Source organism: Miscanthus floridulus, chromosome 1 (assembly GCF_019320115.1).
Source record: "Miscanthus floridulus cultivar M001 chromosome 1, ASM1932011v1, whole genome shotgun sequence".
Lineage (NCBI taxonomy): Eukaryota > Viridiplantae > Streptophyta > Magnoliopsida > Poales > Poaceae > Miscanthus > Miscanthus floridulus.
The window spans coordinates 202,529,597-202,555,046 of record NC_089580.1 but is presented as its reverse complement, the minus strand read 5'-3'; the positions used below and the strand labels follow the sequence as shown (position 1 = coordinate 202,555,046).

The 25,450-nt window shown below is 44.6% G+C and overlaps 1 protein-coding gene across 1 annotated transcript; it reads right to left on the bottom strand.

The window, feature by feature from the left end:
• Nucleotides 1-23,595: 23,595 nt before the first annotated feature.
• On the bottom strand, nucleotides 23,596-24,255 carry LOC136470308 (uncharacterized). Its single transcript, XM_066468198.1, has one exon. The coding sequence runs from the start codon at nucleotides 24,253-24,255 to the stop codon at nucleotides 23,596-23,598; it is 660 nt and encodes a 219-aa protein (XP_066324295.1).
• Nucleotides 24,256-25,450: the final 1,195 nt, after the last annotated feature.

The following is a 25,450-nucleotide window of genomic DNA, read 5'->3' as shown; positions in this document are numbered from 1 at the left end:
TTATGTCTAATGGAACTTGGGAGGTCGTTGACCGTCCTTATGGTTGTCAACCTATAGGTTGCAAATGGATTTTCAAGAAAAAGCTTAGGCCTGATGGTACAATTGAGATGTACAAGGCAAGGCTTGTGGCCAAAGGATATACTCAAAAAGAGGGTGAAGATTTCTTTGACACATATTCACCAGTTGCTCAATTGACTATAATTCGCACCTTAATTGCCGTGGCTACCTCTTATGGTCTTATCATTCATCAGATGGATGTTAAGACAACTTTCCTGAATGGAGAGTTAGAAGAGGAGATCTATATGGATCAGCCAGAAGAGTTCATTACGGATGGTCAAGAGAACAAGGTGTGCAGGTTGTTAAAATCATTATATGGCCTAAAACAAGCACCTAAGCAATGGCATGAAAGGTTTGATAATACTTTAACATCTAACGATTTCTCTGTGAATAAAGCTAACACGTGTGTGTGTATTATCGATATGGTGGGGGTGAAGCTGTTATGCTGTGCCTATATGTTGATGACATCCTGATCTTTGGATCAAATCTCAATGTGATTAAGGAAGTAAAGAAACTTCTGTCGAGCAATTTTGAAATGAAAGATTTAGGAGAAGCTAATGTTATTTTAAACATCAAGCTTATTAGAGAAGGTGATGGTGGGGTAACTCTGTTACAGTCCCACTATGTGGAAAAGGTATTAAGTCGCTTTGGTTTTAGTGACTGTGATCCTCCTCCCACGCCTTATGATTCTAGCGTGCTACTGAGGAAAAATCAAAGAATAGCAAGGGATCAACTGACATACTCCCAGATCATTGGCTCACTCATGTACCTTGCGAGTGTGACAAGGCCTGACATCTCATATGCTGTGAGCAAGTTGAGCCGGTTTGTGTTAAACCCGGGAGATGATCACTAGCATGCTCTTGAGAGAGTGATGCGTTATCTGAAAGGTACTATGACTTATGGTATTCATTATACTGGACATCCAAAAGTGCTGGAAGGCTATTGTGATGTCAACTGGATTTCTGATGCTGATGAGCTATATGCCACGAGCGGATATGTGTTTCTGCTTACAGGTGGCGCTGTTTCCTGGAAGTCTTGCAAGCAGACTATCTTAACGAAGTCTACAATGGAAGCAGAACTCGCTGCATTGGACACTGCTGGAGCTGAGGCCGAGTGGCTTCGTGATTTCCTGTTGGATTTATCGGAAGTTGAAAAACCGATACCGGCTATTTCAATGAACTGTGACAACCAGACCGTGATCACAAAGGTCAACAGTTCCAGGAATAACATGAAGTCCACAAGGCATGTTAAAAGAAGATTAAAGACTGTCAGAAAGTTGAAAACCTCCGGAGTTATAACGTTGGACTATGTTCACACGTCGAATAATCTAGCAGATTAATTCACTAAGGGACTATCACGAAATGTGATAGAAAGTGCATCGAGAGAGATGGGTATGAGACCCACGTGAAAGTCTACTGTAGTGGTAACCTGCTCTATGTGATCGGAGATCCCGTGAAGTAGAGTGGTGAAACAAGCTATAAGTAGATTGAGAGGAAAGTTCCCTATGAACCTATCTCTGATGCATATCTTTCTTTCTGTAAGGTAGGATGGTGTTTACCTTAATGTATTTCGAGAGTCTTATAAAGATGAGATGTTGTCCTACAGAACATCTTTTGAGAAGTACACGTATACGAGTCAGACTGCTGGTCACAGTCTATGGGACCTGGGTTATCCCTAAACACTCATGAAAGGCATAGAAGTGTGACTAATATGCTTCAAACAGTGGAGATGCTTGTTGCAACCTAGTACCAGCAAAGGACTTGAGTGAATCTCACCTCACACAAAACTGTCAATTCAAAGCATAGTTCATTGTTCAGTTGTGACTGAGTGAAACTCTTGTTCTAAGTGGATGTTCAACTTAACAGTCTCCATCGAAACACTGGTATATCAAAGAATTGTGATTCTGGAACTATACAGTTACAAATCCTAGAGTTTGGTGGGGATTGTTTGATTTATTATGGGTTAGGCCCATTTATATATCTAATAAATTAATAACTCTATGGCTTGTAATTATGGATATTATTATTTGTACCGGATTGAAAGTTAAAAGGACATTGACTCAACTTAAATGATTGGAATGGATCCGTCTAATTTGAGAAGTTGAGAAACGGACAAGGGCGTGCCACACGCGCGCGCGCCACCGTCGGCCGGGCCGAGGCGTGGCAGGCGGGCGGGCGGGGCGTGGTGTGGTGTGTTAATTTTTAGCACCCACTAACTCGACCCGGCGCATGCCTCCGAGGCTTCTCGGCTTCCCTTGTGATTCTTCCAACTCCGGATAAAAGAGAGAACACATTCCAGAAACAAAGTTCAGTTGCTCGATAGCTTTCCTCATCTTGTAACTCTGCGCGCACGGAGGAGCGAGAGGGCAGGTGCCTCCAAAGCCCTTGTCGTTCGGGACCTTGCACGGGGGATCGGCAATTAGGTTTTTGGGGAGCGTCTACGCGACTGCCCAAGAGTCTCTGTACGTCGTCTTCTTCCCGATCACCGGCGTCTCCTTCCTCGAGGAAACATTTTCTTCTCCTACAGCATGTCGACTTCGGAATCACGGACGGGAGGGTATGATCATTTCATCTTCTCTCAGTTTGTTCCATATGTCCAGTCTTGCCGTTTTATAAGATGTCTTATGTCTGTTTCTGTCAAATATATGCTCTGCGTATGTGCTTTATTGTTACAGCCATGTTGCTTCATATGTAGCCTTATGCTTGTTGCAAATATGAGATGTATATCATGCCAGTTTCTCTCTGTTATGATTTATGAATCAAGTTCACATATTTTTTATTTTCATATGTTTCACATGATACATGATCTAGCATGTATTTTCACCATGGATATAATCGATATCATGATTTCAATGATTAATAGTTCTTTATATGTCATCATCGTACTGTTAAATTATGGAATTAAAATAACATGAAAATTGTCTATTATTCTAACATGGCCAACCACCCAGGCTCTCCCTCGTCGTGCTCACGGAGACCATCGCGCAGACCAAGACGTCGCGCACCGACACGGATGACGGCGAGGGCCGGCTGATGCTGCCGTTCGGGATGGGGAAGTCGCGGATGCCTCGGGGATACGCTCGCGCTCACCACGCTAGTCCAGTGCTTCCGCTGGGACAGGATCGATGGCGGACGACAGCTCGGCGCTTGAGCAGAGGAGAGTGGGAAGAGAGACGACGAGCTTAGGAGTGGCTAGTGAGACAGGGAAACGGAGCAGGTTTTTTTTTTTTGCAAAGTGGGCAACGGGCCAACGTCTAGTCTTCATGGTGGCGTGTCCACGTCGGCTCCTGGGGCGCACGTGACGTGGTTTGGACTGTTGGTGCACGGTACAAATAGATTCAGGACTCAGATGGTAACGTTTTTAGTTTGAGAACTTAGATGGGAGGACAACGAGTCACACATGCACATCCAACAACCATCCAGGAGGAGGAGGAGGAGGTTCCCTTATATATGTTGGGAGATGCCGACAGGAGGTTCCCTTATATATGTTGGGAGATGCCGACAGTCCAACGCCCGCCTCATCAATCGATCAGCCGCAGCAGGAGGGGGGAGGGCAGTCACGAAAGTCCTCGAACGACGACCCCCCAGGGCCAGGCCGTTGCGTTTGCACGGGTTGCGCCCCCAACGTCCGGCAGCCGGCCGCCGATTCAGCGAATCACAAGTTCACAACGGAGCTGCGTCGACGTCGTCGTCGTCCATGCAAAGGCCGGCTCACTACGGAGACACTGGCACGCTAATGCCGACCTACCCCTACGCGCCCTCGCGTACGGGAAGAGCTCTCGCACGGCCGCACGTTTGGAGGAGGACAGCGACTCGGTGAACGTCTCATGGAACTTAGTCGCGATGGAGACATCGGGAGTGCACTGCGAAGCGTTTGGTGCCCGGTGCTGCCACTTGTTGACGACGGACGAGGACCCGTTTCGCCTGCTTTTCAGGGTTTGGGCCGGTCGCTCCGCCTTGGCACGAGCGCGGAGTCGTCTTGACGTGATCTGCGTAGACGTGGAGGAGAGGTGACGAGGCACTCCTGCAGCGGTAATTTGAGGGACGCGATGAAGTCTGGGATCGACTGCCCGGAACGCATGAACAACATAACCGGCGAGGATGGCTGCGTGACTGTAAGTGATCCGGCAACCGGCGAAGCAACTTGGGTTATCGGTGCAGCCGGCCCAACTTGCTCCCAGCACTGGAACCTGGTCCAGCCCAATCCTCGATAGGCCCATGGTCTCAACCTCCTGGATTGCCTGCGCTGCGCTGGGAGCGTAGCGTCTGGTGCGGAGACCACAGCTGGGAGTCCGGGGGTCCAGGACTGCTCCATGTCCAGAGGCGCGGGATCCGCCCGCTGCTCCCATCTCCAATCTGTACTGACGTGGCGGTGCGGAATGTGGGTCCCCACCCTCGGCTGGCCGCCACCACCGGCCCCGGCCCGAATCGCCGCGGCCAGGCAGTGGTGCAGCTGCAGCCGCGGTTACCACCATCGAGCCAGTCGGGGTCGTTGTACTCGTCGGAGTCGCCCACGGTGTCGTCATCGGAGGACGACGGCGGTGAGCGTCAATCCTGGTGTTTCGCCAGAAAAAAATCGTATACCTAAGTACTAATAAGCGCAGGCGTGCCGGTATACATCCGTATATAAAATAAAGGCTCTGTTAGGTTTCCATAACTCAGGTAACTTATTAAGTTAGACGACGGAAAATCAGTGACTTATAAGTCATGCCTGTTTGGTCGTAGATGACTTATAAGCTCATGCCTGTTAAGTGAAAGGTATGGGCTCCACGCGAAAAGGGGTGGCTTATAAGTTTTAAGCAGGGATGAACCAGCTTATTTCTTATAAGCAGGTGTGACTTATAAGTTGATGGTGTTTGACAAAATTAGTCATTTATTTCACTTTTTAACTTATAAGTATGTGACTTATTTGGAACAAACTGGCCCAAAGTAAATGTGCAATAAAACACAAGAGACAAATTTCAGGGATTATTCATTCATCGGAGAATTACAAAGCACAATTTCCCACTTTAATAAATATTTGCGCCGAGCTCCATCGGACAATCAGAGGATTGTGTGGCTTCTGGTTCCAGGGGCCTCTAGAGGCCTCTAGTTAATTACATCCGCAGCTTTGGACCGCAAGACACCTCCGATTAAGCTATGCCGATGGTCATCATTGTCGTCTCCAAATAAATAAGAGTTGTCTCCAGATATATGCATAAGCACAAATGAATGAAAATGGTGAAGCGCTAGACCCTCGTCGGTCTATAGCGAAGGTATCCGGCCTCGTCGTGCGGATCCCATAATGAAGTCAAGTGTTCAGCCTCGTCGGTCGCGAACAAATAATTCCGGCCTCGTCGGTCACGGAAAAGAAACACCCCAGCCTCGGTCAGGGGAAGAAAATATACTGTACATGTATACACTCGTTTGCACAACTACGTAAAAAACGTTTTTTTTTAGCAATGAGACGAATTTTTTGTAGAGATGGTTGGTGATAGAGCCGTCTCTACAAATAGTTATCAAATGAGTCGCCCTTACAAATGCATTTGTAGGGGCGGCCGGTGTTATGAACTCCCCTATAAATCGGGTCATTTGTAGGGGCAGCTATAAATTGATTTGTAGGGGCGGCTCAATATACAGCCGCTCCTACAAATTGATTTGTAGGGGCGGCTCAAAAATGAAGTGCCTCTACAAATAGACGCCGAATATTAAAAAGTAAGCACTAAAATTCAAATTTTGTAAACGACCTCGGATGAAGAAACAATCAAAATGAAAGTTGTAGATCTCAAAAAGTTATGAAACTTTGTAGTTGATAACTTTTTCAGTTGAGATCATTTACTACTTGAAAATACTGTTTGAAATTATTGTTACCGTTTTGTCCTCTAATTCGGAGCCAATTCTTAAAACTGGTCTAGTTTTCGCATACGAACTCCGTTTTCGACGTTCCATATATGCAAATCGATCAGAAATTTTTTTTGGATCCATCCATCCCCGGTTTTGCCGGGGTTCGAAAATTTTAGATTGGTCAAAAAGTGGTCACAAGATCATCTTTTCGTGGTCACATGCTTTGTCAATTTTGAGCACGTCTTCTGAAATTTTCACAGGCCATGTCTTTCACTTGTTTCAGCTCATATTTTCTGTGGTTACTTCTTTTATGCTCCTAAGTAAAGAAAAAATATCAAAAAATAAAATAAAAAAGTCAAAATTTTTCCAAAAAACAACGACACCCCAAAAAATAGAAAAAAAAGAGAGAGGCAAAAAAGAAACAATATCTAGAGGAGCATATAGAGAAGGTCAAACGTTATTTTGGAACACTAATTGATTTCAGATGAAAAAATCATGAACATAGAAGTTGCAGAACTTATGAAGATCTACAAGTTTTATTTTGGTCATTTCTTCATCCGATAAAGTGGTAATAACATTGTTCACAAAATTTACATATCTCTCTTATAGTTTCATAAACAATAAGAGGGATATGTAACATTTATGAACAATGTTACTACCACTATATCGGATGAATAAATGATCAAAATAGAAGTTGTAGATCTCGGAAAGTTATGAAACTCTATAGTTGACAACTTTTTAATTTGAAATCATCTTGTCAAGGAAAATTACATTTGAATTTCTAAAATTTAAAATTAAAATTTTGTAAACAACCTCGAATGGAGAAACAACCAAAATAAAAGTTGTAGATCTCGATAAGTTATGAAACTTTGTAGTTGACAACTTTTTGATTTGATATCATCTTGTCAAGAAAAACTACGTTTGAATTTCTAAAAATTTGAAATTTAAATTTTTTAAACGACCTCGGATGGACAAACAGTAAAAATGAAAGTTGTAGATCTTGAAAAGTTATAAAACTTTGTACTTGATAACTTTCTCATTTGAAACCATCTTGTCATGGAAAACTACGTTCGAATTTTCATTATTTGAAATTCAAATTTTATAAGTGACTTCGGATGGAGAAACTATCAAAATAAAAGTTGTAGATCGCGAAAAGTTATAAAACTTTGTAGTTAACAACTTTTTCATTTGAATTAGTTTAGGGCCTCAAACAATCAATTTATGCTCAGTTTTGTATAATATATGGGGAATCAAAATGGATTGTGGACACAAGTGAATGTGAGGTGTAGAGGTAACGGAGATGGCGCGAGAGAGAGGTCGCCGGTTTGAATCCCGACCGACGCAAAGTGTGCAAAAATCGTAAAAAAATGCTGCAACCATAGAGTGAGGGTGTGTGTGGTTGTTGGTGGGGACCTCCTCGGTTAAAAATTTTTTTGCTATTTTTTGCCCCTTTTTCGCGGTTTCTGGAATTTGATTTGTAGGGGCGGCTGATAACACCAGCCGTCCCTACAAATCGATTTGTAGGAGTGAGGGTGTGTGTGGCTGCCGGTGGGGACCTCATCGGTTAAAAACAATTTGCTAATTTTTTGCCCCTTTTTTCGCGGTTTCTGGAAATTGATTTGTAGAGGCGGCTCAATATCCAGCCGCCCCTACAAATCGGATTTGTAGGAGCGGCTAATAATACCAGCCGCCCCTATAAATCGATTTGTAGGGGCGGCTGATAACACCAGCCGTCTCTACAAATCGATTTGTAGGGGTAGCCTGGATACCGTCCCTACAAATCAGTGATTTTTAGCCACCTTTTTATAGAGGCGGCTGACAAAACCGCCCCTACAGAGGGTTACCGGCCGCCCCTAAAAAGCTTTTTCTACGTAGTGCACTTAGCTAGCTTCTGGTGCTTGTCGAGCCGTATTTGCCACGGCCGTGGATCACTATGCCGGGGATTTGCATGTTCGCCGCTGCTGTAGGTGCCGAAATTGCACGTTCGCCAGGCTGCCGCGGTCGTCGTGGAGACGCCTTGTTGCCGAGCCGCCGCACGTACGCCTTCGCCGTCGGGCCGTCGTAGGATGTGCCGGGCGTAGTCGCCACCACTGGTGCAATACATGGCCAATCTTTTGGCATATGGTTCGCCGCCGTCGAGATGGTTGCCGGCGCCATCGCCGTTCTGGCGCCGACGGGGCTCACTGGCTGGCCGTGGATTCAAGTGCATGATCTCCACATATGTATCTACGCCACAGCCATGCACAGATGAGAAAAAACTAATCGGAATACATAAAGAATTTCACCTTCTAAGTGAGCAGCCATGGCCTCGTTGATGTCGAGGGCCGGACGCCGACTGTAGATGCTCGGCTCGCCAGAGATGATGTGGACGAGCTCGAAACGATGCTGTAGATGTTCGGCTTGCCGGAGATACGTTGTATGTGCTAGGCGGCGGCGTGCGTGCAACCGGGCGGCGATGGATGGAGGTGTGGTGTGTGCAGCGTGGCGGCGGAGCGGCGGCCTGTTGGCGATGGAGATTGTGTGTGTTGAGAGGGAGGAAGTGCTCTCCTTTTATAGGCCAGAGCTAGGGTAGCGCAGGCTTGAGGCAGTGCCCAGGATGCGCCGCCATCGATCTGTTGCGGAGGAGCGTCGGCGTCGCGCGGCCGAGACGCACGGGCGCGCGGGCGGTGCCGTATTTCAAATTTTGAATTTACGTATGTGTGGCTTCAGAGTATATATGTATATGTGTGTAGTGTAGACTTGTTAGCTTTCAAAGAAGAAGCGAACATACACCTGCCCACGTATATGCTTGCATGGGCCATGCACGAGTTACTTCTCAGGGCCCATAATTAAGATTAGTGGCCGCTAATGGCCGGTACTAATCAGCCCAATACCCGGCCTTTTATGTTGGCGCAAACCGGGCGAAATCTTTATGCCACAGGGATTTGTGTGTTTGTATTCGTATACACCGGGCAATGGGCTTAATTACTAATTATTTTATTTAAAAGCTAATCATGGGCCTGTGCTCTCGGCAAGCCTCACGTGGGAGAGTATTTGCTGGGCCATTCATTCATGAGTCATATACGGTGAAACCCACTTTGATTAATCAAACCTTTGCACTAATTAATCCGCCTCTTGCAGCCCAAAAATATTCTTATAATATAGCTCATATTTGGCAAATGTACTACGCACGGATATACACGGTATTATCTTATGAAATTTCCTCTTTCTCTAAGAATACATATAATAATTATGATATGCCAAAATTTCATCATACAAATGCCCCCCACCACGTAGAGTTCATGCGAGGAAAGAGCAAGGACTCGACTTGGCGCAACTAGACTAAGGTCCTGTTTGGTTCTTTATGACTAGGGACTAGAGACTAAATTGTAGCCTCTTTTAGTCCCTAAATTGTCAAACAAGGGGATTAAAAGCGGGACTAGTAGTCCCTAGTCCACTAGTCTCGAGATGTGCTAATTGGGACTAGTGGCCCAAATTTCCAGCTCATGCCCCTCAAACTCGCTCGAACTCTCCCCGAACCCTATCATCTCGCTCACACTGATCCTCCCTGCCGCCGCCTCGCTCGCCCGCACGACACCGCCTCCGTTCCTCCCCACGCCGGCGCAGCCCCTCCCACTCCTCCACACGGCGCATCCGCCATGGACGGCCAATACAACCACTACCGGGATTTCTTCACTCAGGCATCGCTTTCTTCCTACGCCGCATCCGGATCCTCTGCTTATCCTGCCTTCCCCGCCGCCGACGAGTTTGGCCTCTATTCCCAGTCCCCGCCTTCTCCCTTCGCCGGCAGCAGCCAGTCTGCTCCCCACATGCGCAGGGAGAACCTGGATTTGAATTCCCAGGCCGACGCCTTCCCCCACCTCGACATCTTCCCCAACCAGGAGCAGCTGCAAGCGGATGGAGGTCGTGGCGGCCATGGCCTTCCTCTGCTTTGCCCTAGCGGCAAAGGCAGTCTCAGCCACTTTCACCCTCCACGCCCGAGCTCTCATAGCCGATCTGGAGCTAGATCCGACGGGCGACCATCACAATCCGGTCCGCAGGGGCTTCCAATGGCCGGAATCGACAGTGGTGACCGCATGGGAAGGGTGCCCCTCTACGTTGGCCGCGGATCCACATCTACGGGCACTGCAGAGGATGTAGACCGCGCCGACAGAAATGAAATGAAGGCGACTTTGATCCGCGTTTTCAGTCAATAAGATCGACTTTGAACGAATTCTCTTTTTCTCTGATGTGGCCCGCCGCCATTTGAGTGACCCCTCTAGATTCGAGGATCATATATATCCATTTCATATGTTGGGGTTCAGTTTCAGTTAATACATGGTGAAGTGAGTGAGTAATAAGCGACCTAGCGAGAGATGTGGCATATCTCTGCTGCTGGAGTGCGTCAAATTTGTAATCATAGACAGAACAAGTGCTGTTACTGAATGAATGAATGAAGGAATCGAGGATTGAATTGGTGCAAGCATGGAATGCTCGAGCACTGGTAGTCAGTTACTACTAGTTTTAATATTTCTTATATTATATTAGATTGTTGCTTAGCTTAGCTACATTCTATAGATAATAGATTGTAGTTGTGGTAGAGCAGAGTAGATGATGATGCTTTTTATTTTCTGCTCTTCTGTTCTGGTCAGTGGTAGGTACCTTTGCTGCTAGTTCCATGCTACTTATGTAGTTACCTCAATCATATTTATTTTAACTAGGAGCATTTCCATGCAACATATTTGAGTATTGCTGCACAGGTATCCTTAGAGTTTAGGTACTACACACATGAATGATGTGAATTAGAAAGATTAAATTTATTGCCATGCTACTTGAGAAGGTGCTGGCTAGCGTGTCCAAGCTAGCAGCTGATATCATTAGGACAATTGATCCTCATTTTAGGTCTGTGCATCAAAGGTTACAATCCCCTCGATTTTCTCCTTTCTTTGATAAATGCATTGGAGCCATAGATGGAACACATGTCCCTGTAGTTGTGCCAACTAATCAGGTAGTGCAACATACGGGGAGGCATGGTTACACTACTCATAACGTGTTGGCAATATGTGACTTCAATATGAGATTTATCTTTGTTGTGGCGGGATGGCTTGGATCCGTTCATGGTATGAGGGTATTCAAGGATGCAATTGAGAAGTATGGCGACAAGTTTCCACATCCACCTAAAGGTATTGATGTCTACTATCATCTCTTGTTTCACCTAGATTGACATACTTTTCATGTTACTTTCCATGTTTCACCTAGATTGTGTTAGCCACTGTTACTTTTGGCAGATCTTTTTCTGTAGATTTAGTCCATGCAAGTAGCCATGCAAATAGCTAATATTTTAAAAATACATGAGCTGAAATTATATTGAAATATAATTTTCAATTACAGACACTCCAGCTATATTAGGCACTACATCTAAGATAATTAGCCATTACACACACTCAAACTTGAGCGGTGACATGTCCACTGGCCATTGACTCGTTTGATTTACTTACTGCTGTTTATTAGGGAATTTAAGCTGACATGTCAATTGACCATTGACTTGTTTGATTTACTTATTGTTGTTTATTAGGCAACTTGAGCTGTGACATGTCCATTAGCCATTGACTTGTTTGATTTACTTACTGCTGTTTATTAGGGAACTTGAACACATTTCTTATTGCCTTTGCTAACTACTCCTATGCCTTTTAATGAGCTATAGACTAGCTATTCAGTTTCATGTCCACTCTCCAGTTTCTTATATATGCCACTTTGCCACCATTCTAGTATGTTTGATGTCAGATAACGGTTAATAATTTTTATTTTATCTTATATATACTGGTGGGTGCTTCACGTAGTTGTGCACGTCAATTTTCCTGCTGTAAATCTGCAACTGCATTTATGTCTTAATTCCATGTTATGTAGGGAAGTTTTATCTTGTAGACTTGGGTTATCCAAACCGAACAGGTTATCTTGCACCGTATAAGGGAACAAAGTATCATCTCCAGGAGTTTCGGCAAGGACCAATGCCAAGAGGTAAAAATGAGCTCTTTAATTATTCGCATTCTTCACTTTGAAATATCATCGAGCGGTCTTTTGGAGTTTTGAAGATGAAGTGGAGGATATTGTTAGATTTGTCGAGTTATCCAATGGCAAAGCAAAGCCAAATAATTATGGCTTGCATGGTCGTTCATAATTTCATTCGAGAGAGTGCTTTAGCGGATACGGACTTTGATATGTGTGATCAGGATGAAAACTACGTTCCAGTGGCCGAAGCATCGTATTCTTCTCAAGGAAATAGACGACGTATACGTCAAGGGGACGAAGAAATCAGTTTCAGGATTGGATAGTTGATGGTTTATTTAGGAGATTGTAGGTCTGATGATTTGTAATATTGAATATTTATGAACTATATGAACACTATTTTGAATTTTTCCATGATTTGGGGAGAGAAAAGCCTGCCAGCAACGCGGCAAGGCAAAGCAAGCAGCGCGGCTAGAAAAAGCAGCGCGGGAACAGGGGTACAGCCCCTAGCTGATTTGTGTATTGAATAGGGGTATCATGGTCTTTGTGCAGTAGATTAGTCCCTTGAACCAAACAGCATGAGGGACTATAGTTTAGTCCCTATATAGTTCCCAGTCTCTAGTCCCAAGAAACCAAACAGGCCCTTATTAACAACTTCTCCTTTTCTTTTACATCTCTGGCCAACTGTACCTCCGGCAAGGTCGTATTTTCCCAGCAGATATTTTATGGTTGTTGAACCGATTATCTCACGGGGGAAATCTAAACAAACCACGCCTAACAGAAGCTTCATCGATCGGATCTGTTTGTTGGGCTATATACTTATCTTATCTCCGTTGGGTTATAAATACTCTCCCAGAATACATGCGCCATTGCGTTTCCATTACTTGCTGTTGCAATCCGATCATGAGGAGCCTGGTCGAGGGGCCAATTCACCTGGGCACCCATCGCCGTAGGCGATCACCGGCTCATCATGATCGTGCTTATCGTCAATCTGAGTGGCGACACAATGACTACCGCCATAGTCGTTCACCAAGCCGCTATGAACACAACTTGTATGAGCAGACCGGTGCGAACGAGCCTGCTCGTCGAGGTCGCTGTCACCCTGATCATCGTGTGCAGCGTGGAGATGTGAGCCGTCCTGTTGAGGGTCGTGACGACCACAACATATCTGAGCGGAAACAATCTAGCAAAAGGCATGATGACGCTTTTGTTGGCCACGAGAGCCCCGATGCTAATGAGGGTTATGACTGGAACACAGACCCTGCGATGGAGGTGACAGGTGAGCACGCATACTCGCTTTCTCCTTAGTGAGCACCATTTTCTTTTTTATATATATTTTCTGCATGAATACGTTTGCTGATTAGTACGTAATTATTTTACTTTCTGCAGGAAAGCCAGGATCCTCATAAGGATGGATGCAACATGTGGCGGGCTGAATATGAGCCACAATGCGATATCGCAGACTTAGCTAATTCTTCGGTGCTAGGTCAGAGCACCTATTTAGAAGATGTGAATTTGTGCCTCACTTCTTCAATGGGGCTTGATGGCCTGTTGAGAACACCAAAGCTACTCATTGGAGCTGGGGCGATTGTGAATCCACCTCAACTTCTCGCGACGCCGCCGCTTGCACTGACGATGCCACGTCGTCGGGTCGTTGCTCGTTTTGATCAAGAGTCGAACCCGGAGAAGAAGATCTTCATTACTTTGGAGCCAACACTTGAGGGCTTTCCTGATGAGAATGGGGTACGCAAGAATTCCTGAAACATCCTTCCAAGGTGTGGTGGCATGATGTTGATCCTCACCTTTGTACTGGTGTTCCATCAAGCCCGAAATTTTTATTATGGGCTCGAGCCATGTTAATATCCGAGTACGAGAGAAATCGCCTTGACCAGGCAGGCATCCTGAAAGGCGTATTGGCTTGCATATACCGGGTTAATTTGTCCTGGCCGTTGATCCAAGCTTTTATTTCTTTCTGGGATTCTGACGGCCATACTCTTGTTACTGCACAAGGTGAAATGGGCTATCCTTTAATGGTTATTCAGGAAGCAATGGGTATCCCTATATCAGGCCGAGTTTATGATGAATAAGCTCCTGAGGACAACGTGAAAGACAAGGTGGCTCGAGAACTTTTCAAGGCTTACGCCGAATTAAGTTGGCGTAATAACGGGAAGAATCCGAATAGTGTTCGACGGCCCGTTCTAATAACAGATTGGGTGGATTATTTCCTAGAAGATTCAGAGCATCTGGAAGGCCAGCAGCACATTCCTCTTCCATCTTCTTATTATGCGTCACATGAAGATCCTTTACTGAAGGCATTGAATTTCCGTGTAGGAGGTAATGCGGAAGGATGCCCTTTTGTCTTTATTTTTCGGATAAACTGATGAAGTTTAGAAAAGGGTACACCCGTGTTCAGCTACTGGCCGCTTTTATTTCTGCATGGCTGTGCTCGTATTATGTTCCGATAGGGCCAGGTGCATATATACGCCCTGAAGTTTTTATGGCTGCAGCCTCAATTGCCCAGGGAGTTCGGCTGAGCATTGGGCTTGCTAGTGCAGCCCATTTGTACAGCAGTATTGATGACATTCTTCACTCCATCGTTGAAACTGATAGCTCGGCTAGTGAATGCTCATTACCTCTGTGGGGAGCATACACTAGATTTTGGTATAATTGGCAACGGCGAGAGGATGACGTCTAGTGGGCTAGATGATTGTGAGACACATATTTTTTATGGTACAAACTTTGCACATTAGAAAAATCACATGCTTGATCATTTTCGTGCAAAGGGACCTAAGTTTTAGTGGATTGTCACTAGTGGTCTCACTCACGTCTTGGACCATAGAAATCTAACCAAAGCTCAATTGGTTCTCTTTGAACTTGATGCATATGCTTATTGTTATCTAATGGATGCTTGAGCTTTGATTTGATGAAAAGGATAAACTATGTGGGAACCGATCGTGAGATATGAGAATCAATCAAGCACACTTTCGGTGAATCCTCTATATGGGATGATGGCAAGTTAAGAAAGAGGAGCCCAAGGAGGAGGTGCATGAGTGTGTTGAGAATGACCACGATTTGGTGATTGTTGAAGATTGCTCCACCTCATGGTCAAGTAATGATGATGATCGATCCACTACAAGTTCACTTGACAAGATTAATGATGGTGCCTCAAGTGATGCCAATGATGATGCTACTCCATGCACACTTGATGGTAATGATGATGGATCATGCCCGGATGACATTGCTACTACAAGCTCTCCAACTATATCATATTGCTTCATGTCACAAGGTGACACAAAGGTACAAAATGCTAATGTGGTTTATCTTGTTGATTTATATGATGAGCTTGTTATTAGACTTGCTAGCATGACCATGACTTTAGAAAATGAGAAAGCTAAAACATTAAAATTGGAAAATGAAAACTCATTTCTAAAGAACTCATGTGAAGAACATAAGCACTTACTTGATGTTTTTAAATCTTCACATGGTGAGCTAAAATTGACTCATGAGACACTACTTGTATCTCATAAAGAATTATTAGAACAACATGCTTCTCTCATTAAAATATTTTCAAAGAAACTTAAAAAGAATGAGAGCTCATCACATGAGTCAAGTGATCAATTACAACATGTGACTAACTCTTGTGATGTAGGAAAGAAGCATGTATCCACCTCTTGTGATGATTTATTAAAAATGTCATGTTCTTCACAATTAGATGCTTGTTCTACTTTTATGTATTGTGAGACTAACCTTTTGAAGGAGACCAATGAGCTAAAAAATAAAGTGAAGAATTTGAGCAACAAGTTAGAGAGGTGCTACAACTCAAAAGTCACCTTTGAGCACATGATGAACTCAAAGAAACTTCGGTGATAAGAGTGGCATTGGATTCAACAAGAGAATGACAAAGAGGGAAAGAAAAAGAGAAAGAAAGATAAAGAAGCAAGAACAAGAGAGGCTACCTCATTTCATGTGCTTCAAATACCATGAAGTGGGTCATCTTGCTAATGGTTGTCCAAATGAAGAGAAGCTCAAGTTGAAGAAAGAAGAAGAGAGGCTAAATCATGTCAAGTGCTTCAAGTGCCGCACATGGGGTCATCTCACCTCTATGTGCCCAACCAAGCAAGTGGTGAAGCAACAAGAAGAGCCTCAACCAAAGCCACAAGTTGAGCAAGAAGAAACACCCCAAGAGCAAATCAAGATCAACCATGAAGATGGTGATGACTTGATGATGAAGAAGAAGAAAACAAGAAGGGGTGGAAAACATGGCATCCAATGCAAATTCAAGATGCCAAGATGATGAGCAAGACACAAGATGAGAAAAAGGTGTATACTCATATCAAATGCTTCAAGTGTGAAGATATGTGACACTTTGCTTTGAAGTGTCCTACCAAGCTTGAGAAGAAGTCTCTAGCAACTCATGAGAGGCAAGGCAATGAGAAGCAACACATGAGTGTAACACCTCTGGTGTTTTGACCTAGCACTAAAATTTGACATGTCATCATATGCATTGCAAAGCATTCATAAAGTAGAAAATTTTGAATGCATTCACTAATAAGCTTTATTTCATAATGTTGTTATTTCATGTGATGCGATTCAAAACCCTAAATAAAGATCATGACTACAAGGGTCAAAATTCATGTGATCATGTGAGGTCATGTGTCATTTGACTCAAATAACCCTAATGGGCCATGTTACTGGTCAAAAATCAAAATTTAAGTAAAAGGAAGACAAATCAAATTTGAATTCAAATTCAAATTTATAAAAGTCCTTTTTGCCCCTTTTGGCTAATTCAAAATCCATGTGGAATTAGGGGTTGAGGCAAAAAGTAAAGTTGGAGATTATTTTATGTAGATCAACTTTAGTATTCAAAGTTTTTCAAGTTTACATATAAAGTTTGGAGTAATTTTGAAATGATTCAAATGCTCAAATGCACCCTAAATTCAAATTTCAAAATGGAGGTAGAATTTGAAAATATTTCTAGAAGCAAAGTTGTAGAGTTTGAAAAATTGAACAACTTTTATTTTTGGAGATTTTCAACTTCTTTAGAAAATTTATGAGTAATTTGAAAAATGGACGCGGTGGCAATTCTGTAATTATTTCAAAAATCAACATCCACCTCTCTGCTTGCCGCCGGCGCCACGCGGAGGTCGCCGCCGATCGGATTTCACTGCTTCTTCGCACGTTGACACGTAGCCGGTGCCGTGGCGAGCTCGGGCATGCGCTGTCGACGCCGGGCAACCCCTTCCTGGCTATAAATAGCAGCCGCCGCCATCGTCATTCCCGTTTTTCCCCTTATGCTCTGCTCCGCCACCAGCTTGCTCCGCCGCTCGCCATAGCCTCCGTCGAGCAGCATCCGTCGTGCCCAGCTACGCCTACGTGATCGCCTCGGCCTTGCGCTTCTCTACGGCTTGCCTACGTCACTTGGGTTGGCCGAAGTCGCCCAGCGCAACGCTTTCTTCCCCGAGACCGGCCGGAGCTCCGCCATCATCACCTCGACATGGCCAGGCCGTTCCAGACCGTCTTCGGCTTCACCGAACATACCGGCGTGACCGTGGTGAGCTACTGAGCGCGATACTTACCTTGTTTTAGACTCTACTGCGCCATTGCCGGGGTTACGCCATGAGCCGTCGTGCTCGAGCTACCATGGCCGGAGTGGAGCCTTCTCCGACGCGCCTTCTTCCGATCTGAGGGCTGGGATGGGTTCGTAGTAGTGTGTAGATCATTTTGGTGAGGTCGGCCTCGCCGGAGCGTCACCGTCGGCGCATTTTGAGGCCAGCCAGTGAGGGCAGTGCCATCGTGATTTCTTTGAGTCACTAATAGTGGGGCCTGGCTGTCAGTGCGAGTGAGGAAGAAGAACAGTGAAAAATTTTATTTTCTGAATTTGTGAATAGTGCTAAAACTTTGAGAATTTGTAGGAAATTCATGATAGCTCCAAAAATTCTGAAATTTTGTGTGTAGCTTCTGTACATGTTCTAGTATGATTTAAAAATTTGAAACTTGAAATTTGAATAAATTTTAAATGTTCAAATATTCAGTCCATTAATTGAAAAATGCAATTTCCATGATTTTTGTAGGTCACTGTATAATTCCAAAAATTATGAAATTTGTTTTGGTATACTAATTTGTCATGAGGAAGCTTACATAAAATTTTTAGGTCATTTGGAACAAGTTCATTTTTGGGCTTAATCCCAGATTAATTCAAAAATAAATAAAGACAAACCCTAAGTGTTTGATTAGTGTTGGATCTTGTTTTGGTCATGTTTTGTGACTAGTAGGGTTTCAAGATCCATTTGGTCAAGTCACATGTGTGGTTCTTGATGGAAGGATTGCAAGTTGGTTTTGTTGACTTGCAACTGTACTGTGAAATAAAATCATTTGCGGGGTGTTTTTACATTTTATGTACCATGAAAGCATCATGTTTACATTATCATTATGTTAAAGCATATGTTATCGTTTCATGTAGAACCCGAGAGTGAAATGATTCTAGTTGAGCAAGTACTGGAAGAGTCCCCGTGTCGGATACAGTGAGAAGGGGTACCCTAAGCAAGAACCAAAAAACGACTGCTTAGACTTCGTAAAAGTCGAAACCAGCTAAACACCGCTGGCCTCGGCCGATTCTCCGACTCGCCCAAGGCCCCCTCACCGCTGGCCTCGAGCGACCCCCCACCAAGGGCCTCGGCCGGGCCGCCGACTCTCCGTCTCGCGCGGGGCGGGCTCGGCAGCACTCCGCTGCCTCTTCCTTCACCCGCCCCTCTGACAAAACGTCGTGTCACATTAACTCGGCCAACTGCTGCCCCTGACATCGGCCGCATGCTCGGCACAGTACAGCAGAATGGCCGACGGGACAGGAGGCAGGACTGGGCAGAGGTTACCCGCCACTGTGCTAACCACTAAGCACATGGTTGACACCCATGCCTCACTGTGCTGCCAACTCCTGCTCCAAGAACAACGCAGCGTGGGGAGCCATGTCTGAGATACTGTGGCCTCGGAATCAGCACCCAGGATCAATAATTCCCCCTAAGGCCTCGACAGTATGCTTTAGGGGCTCGGCAGCCTGAGGATCCATGTCCGCCGAACCCCCCACGATGGCTCAGCCTCGCCATCTGCAGAGCCACAGCTCCCTACGACGTCATCGCACGATGACCAGCATGTCACCCGCCATATCCTACATCAAGCTGTACTGGAGCCCCACGACGCACAAGATCAAGTATGACCGGCGCGTCACCTCTGCACGACAAGGACGAGGCCACTCCATCGACCATACCACAACAGTGGCCGGCTACAGGGCTCGGACACGCCGCCCCCATTTATAGAGCAGGAGGTCTCGGTATCCTGACACCAACTCCGCTTCGCGTGAGGCTCCCTAGGGAAGGCCTCGGCAAGGAACGCCGTCTCCGCCCTGCCCGAGGCTCTCCACGGAAGGCCTCGGTAGGAAGCGCGTTCTCCGTATCACGCAAGGCCTCTCGCGCAAGGCCTCGGCGAGGGGCTTGATCTCCGTCTCGCGCGAGGCCTCATTCTCTGTGTCGCTCGAGGCCAGCTTGTCCGTGGTCCGTCGCCCCCCGCCTCGGTCGACCCTCCCGACAACGCGTCACGTCTCATTAGTACTTTCAACCACTCCCGCAATCTCTGCCGGACAGCGGCTCAACGTCACAGAATGGCCGATGCGACCCGAAGTCGCATCAGCGCCATACCAGCTGGGACAGGGCACGGCGGGGGTTACCGGCAACTGTGACCTAGCACTGTGTCCACGATCAGCGCCTGGGACAGAGTATGACGGGGGTTACTGGTAACTGTGTCCCAGCATTGTGTCCACGATCAGTGCCTGGGACAGGGTATGACGGGGGTTGCCAGCCACTGTGTCCTAACGCTGCGCCCGCGACCCGCCGCCCGCTCGAGGCCTCGGCACTGTACACCGGGGCCTCGGCAATCTCGAGGTTCATGCCTGCCGAGACCCCCACCGCAGTACGAGCCTCGGCACCAACCAGACCTCGGCCTCGTGCACAATCTGTCCACCAGGGCTTGCACGTTCGCTGTCACGTCCGCTCCGAGACATTCCCGGGGCTCCCACGACGCACAGGACCTAATGGGACAACCACGTCGCTCTAGTATTCCAAGGACGGATCGCTCCTACGGCCACGCCGCCACCGGAACGGGCCACAGGGTTCGGACGTGCCACTTCTATTGGCATGACGTCGCATAGTGATACATGTACTACCTTCGTCCTCCCTTCAACTATAAAAGGAGAGGACTTGGGCCTCGTAGGGGGGGGAAGAAAAAAGGAGACGAACACACCGATAGAACGACACACTTCTACGCTGCTTGAGAACAACGCCTCAAGCAGCCCGCACCACCCCCGCCGAGACCTGGGGCTAGCTCCCTCTCTCACCTAGCTTGTAATCCCCTACTACGAGCACTCCGGTGCAAGGAACATAAGATCGATCTCTTAGACTGGACGTAGGGCCTCGATTGCCTGAACCAGTATAAACCTTGTGTCTCTTTGCATCACCATCCGGGATTAGGGGCACGCAACACAAATTCACTTGTTGGTTGAGGGACCCCCGGTTCTAAAACACCGACACCCCGGTTGTCACGGGATTCGATAATCGTGGTACTAATCCGGAACCTGAGATCGTCAACGAAGGCAAGCCCCGGTTTAAGCATTAAACCATTACCTTGTTTACTTTGAAAAGTTTATCACTTATGTTACTTATTGCATTAAGTTGATTAAATCAAATGTTACCTACTTGATGCATTACCTACCTTGTTATTCGTTTACCATCCTTGAAGATGTTTTCTTTTACAAAGGCGTAGATTGCTTAGTACGCTTTATAGTAGGCTTTTAAAGTAAAAGTTTTGATACAATCAAAGATGGCATACTGGCCAAAGAAAGAAAGAAGGTAGAATGAACTAGAGACTAGTCGGGTGACTTATCTTGAATGTTGGGTAATATTGCCGACTATGTCGCTTAAAGGCCACTCATTGTGGATCTTCTGAATGAGACACTTTGTAGTACTGGTCACATACTCCGGTAAGCCTACTTCGGCTAATCCGATACTAAGACGAATGCCCATGCACTGGGAGTGGAGAGATGGCGGGAGTAGCGTATACCCTCGTGGCTGGAATGTGGCCGGATTTGAGGTGTGCTGTGCTCTCGGGTGGCGTGGAGACGGCTTAGTATAGGAGGATCCGGTAGCGAGGTTGATATATGCAAGATTAAGTTCTACATATGTCGTGTGATAAGGAATCCCCAGCTGGGACTTGAATCAATTCGAATTGCCGGTGCTCTGCGGATATGGAGACTCAATTCATTACATAAGCAATGCAGGACTGGTGAATTACTAAAATATGAGAAAAGAATGGAATGAGAAGGAATGGAATATGGGAAATGTACATTTAGTTGAGATAATGAACTAAAAGAACTTAGGGGTAAAACTTGAAAATAGAATAAGAATAGTAAGCTTTTGGCAAAGAACTTTTGAATCTCGCTACATCCTTACCTTGTCCCAACACCTGCATCTTTAAAGTCTTTCACCCCCTGTTACGTCGGGTTAGTCTTATTGAGTACCTTTGTACTCAGGGTTTGTTAACCCTTATTGTAGGTGAGTCGCATGCGTAGACTTATTTTGGTCCCTGCTGCATGTCTGTGTTTGAAGTCAATGACGATGAGGAGTGATGAATGGCCTTTGGACAAGGCACTAGTTTATATGATAAATAAAGTTAATGTAATATTATCCTGCTACTATAGTTGTATGACACTTATGGTATTGTAAGTTTGAAAACAACTAGTTTGTAACTATGTTATCTTAAGACTTCCGCTATCTTTTACTCTGGTATATATGTTTGAATAAAACTATTGTAATCTGCAATGACTGTGATTGGGATCCTGTTTGAAAAGAGAATCGTGGATGATTTGGGTTTCCCGAGGACACCCGACAGACCTGTTGAGTTGTTGGAAACTCATGTACGCTATCCGAGGTCTGTTAAGACAACGATAGGTGCATGTGGGCCCGATTCCTTAGGAGGTTCTGCCATAATGAGCAAGGAAGAAAAGGCTCAATCAAGGAGAGTTTGCTACTCAAGCCGAAAAAGAGGACACATGGCTAATTCATGTCCCATAGGTAACACTTTTAAGCCTATTTCAATTGATGATGATTCTTTGCTTAGGAAGAATGGCAATGATATCACATTGGTTACAATTGCAAAACATCTCGCTACCCATACTAAGGCTTTGCCTAAGTATGTTGTACCTAACTTGAGAGGACCCAAACTTGTTTGGGTACTATCAAAAAGTGAATGAATGTTTATAGGTACTATGGCATTGGAGGCTTGATTCAATGGAATTCTTATTGTTCATCATATATTGAGTCAAGTATTGAAGCCTAGTGCTATTCTATCTCAATGGCAAGCTAAAAATTAGTGAAGTCCAAATATGCTACAACATACAAGTGTCATATTTAAGTTGTGGTGATTTATTAGAATTATTTGGTGGCTTACAAATAATTGAGTTGAAGCTTGCTTTGTATGATCATGATCTAATCAAGGTATATCCCTAGTTGATCTCATTCATTTGGGTGCATATGAGTTGATTGAATTGGATATATATGCATATGTTGCTTGTTATGAGGTGTTTGAATGGATTAATTGCTTAGTAATCAAATTTGAGTTGATATGAATGCATAAGTTCATAAAATAACTTTTAGTAAGTGGATTGAATGGATATATGTCTTGTGAAAGTATTCAAACAAGTTGATTTCAAGTTTGATTCACATTTGATGAAGTATAGCTCATGTGAAGAAATTTGTCCTATAATTGAGAATCTGAGCTAGTTGTGATCTTAGCCATGTTTGAGTGATCAAATCTATTTGGATTGGCTTGAAATTTGGTATGCATGCTCTAGACTTATAGTATAAGATTTTGTACAAATTTCATGAGAATTGGATAAGAGATGCTTTGGTTTTGGAGTAGATCTTATCAGTCATGGTGCAGCAGTTTTCAACATGTAGCAGTGGTGGTAGAATTAAAATTTGGTAGCAATCAAGAAGTCAAATGAAGCCCAAATTTTTACAGCTGCTAGATAACTTAACTTAGTGAAGCACATCTCCACCAAATTTTGTGGTATTTGGGTCTGTACATTGGGAGATATGTATTTTTCTTTAAAGGGTACAAAATCTGTCAGAAAAGTGATAATTATTGGATTGATCAAGAGTCACTTTGATTGAAAGGTCCTTAAGTTGGAAACATATTTACAAGTGTTTGAGGTACCTAAATTTAGTTTTGGATTGATCTAGAAGCATGACAAGTAAATAGTACAAAGTCATTTGATTGTGGAGTGTACTTGGCACATATTTGGTACTCAAAATTAAAGATCAAGACTAAACTTAAGATGAAGATGAAGTTTAAGTTCTAGTGCTTGTTGAAGATCATTTGGTAGAAAGAAAATGACTTAAACAAGTAGAAATAAAAAAAACTTAAAGAAAAAATTAAGGTTACTCATCAAGTTAAGTCCATCATTTGGATCAATCAAGCAAAGTCAATTCAAGTGAGTATCTAGAATGGTTCTTTGGAGAGGTCACTTCTCCCTATGTGTAGGGGCTTGCCGCCTATGTATGGGTAAACAAGTGTGATACTTGAAAGGCTAACATGGAAGTGGTAATCTAAGGGATATTTGAGATGCTTAGTTGAAACAATCAAAATGGTTGATCGAGAGAGCAAGCAACACCCAAAAGAGAGCAACTTATTGGAATTCAAGTGGTTTTTTGGCCGACCCGGTGTTGTAGCTGCCAGTAGCGGGGATGGATCGTCCTGTGTTTGTGGTGGTGGCGGGCGTCGGGGTCTCCATGGTACGGGCGAGGTCAATGGCCGTCTCCATTGTGCGCGGATGGTGAGGGATAACCGCCACTCGGAGTGCGTCCTGAAGGCCGTTGACGGAGAGGCTGACTTGGTGTTGCTCGCTAGTGATGCCGGTGTGTAGAGCGTAGGCGATGAAGTTGTTGATGTAGTTGTTCATGGGGCCGATATGATGCGGTGGTGCGAGGTTGCTGGTGATGTTGCGGTCGGGGCCAAAGTTGCAGATGATGCTCTCGGTGAAGTATGCCCACTTGGTCATGGGTGTATCCTTCGTCGCGCGCATGTACCACCGGTGTGCTTCACCTGTCAGATGATAGGCCGCGTAGCAGGTTTGTTGTGTCTCCAGCAGGCGGTACAAGTTGGAGATTTGTTGTATGCGCGAGATCCATGGCCTTGGGTCCGTCGAGACATCATATGTTGGAGTTGTGAGTTGTGTGTTGACAGGGACATGTTGTGGTGGTTTTGTCGTTGTCGGTGTCGTCTGAGGCAGCGGTGTTTGGGGCGCATCATCCCTTGGTGCCGGCGGCCAGGTTGTTCCATGTGCCATTTATGTGCCCATGCAATTGATTCTTCGTTTTAATTTTGCCTAGTTTGTTCTGTACAAATAGATGTCTATTGTCCTATATGTCATTTATTCATTAATTCCATAATCCCAGCACCTTAATTAGATCATTCTTGTTTGTTTAACCTCCATTGCATTTGCTTGCTGAACCTCCATCAATGGATCAATGGGGGGCAGGTATGCTGGATGGAGCTGGTGGCAGACCTTAGGACAACATGGAGGGGCTGCTTGTGCTGTCAATTATGCAGACTATTCACTGTCCTCCCTAAGCGTAGATATATTGGGTCTATGCTTACAGTTTAACTCTAGATATGTCAAATACTAAAATGTAAGAGTTTTGAATTCTTATCCGCAATTGATTTCCTGATGATGTCCTTGCAGGAGTTTCTTAGCGAGAATAATGGGGCGGGCGTGGAATCAAGTGTCGTCGACAACGTCATCATGATTTCTTGATCTTCCTGTTTATGAACATAAAGAAAAAGGTATTGTAGTCCAGCAAAATCTCATGATTATTTTCAGTACATAGTCTTTTTTTCTAAGACATTGTGTGATTGAAACATCACTTCCAGGTCTGCCTGTCCATAATATCCTAACTACATATATATTCATGCTTTTTTGTCATATGCATTGCAATCTTGAAATACTTATTAAGTGTAATCCACACTAGAATGCTCTCTTGCAACTAGTTTCAGCACTAAAGTAATAAATATTTCAAGAAGATAGCTATCTTTGTTCTATTCTAAACCCATAGGCACTCCTAGATAAAGTCTACCTGCTCCATTGTGGTGTTCCTACTAGTATGTTCTTGTATGCTATTCATATATGTTTACTGGCTTTGCGATACAAATTGGTAATCCAGGCTACATATTTGTCCCTACAACCATTAATAAATTTAATTACTAATGCATATGACATCTGGACTATTTCTATTGAGCAGGAACTTGATAGGATCGCTTAGACTCTTTGGAAGAATGAACTAAATCAAGAATTTTGCAATGACAACGAATCTTTCATGATTGTGCTAAGAGTCCTTAGTATAATTGTTTAGTTCTGTAAGTCTAGTATGCAACCCATGACCTAGCTATAACATTCTTGAACTATGAAGCTTTTTTATTTTATTATTGTACACACTATTGAATGTGGATGATCAAAGATATTAATATCAATGTCCTTTTGTGCC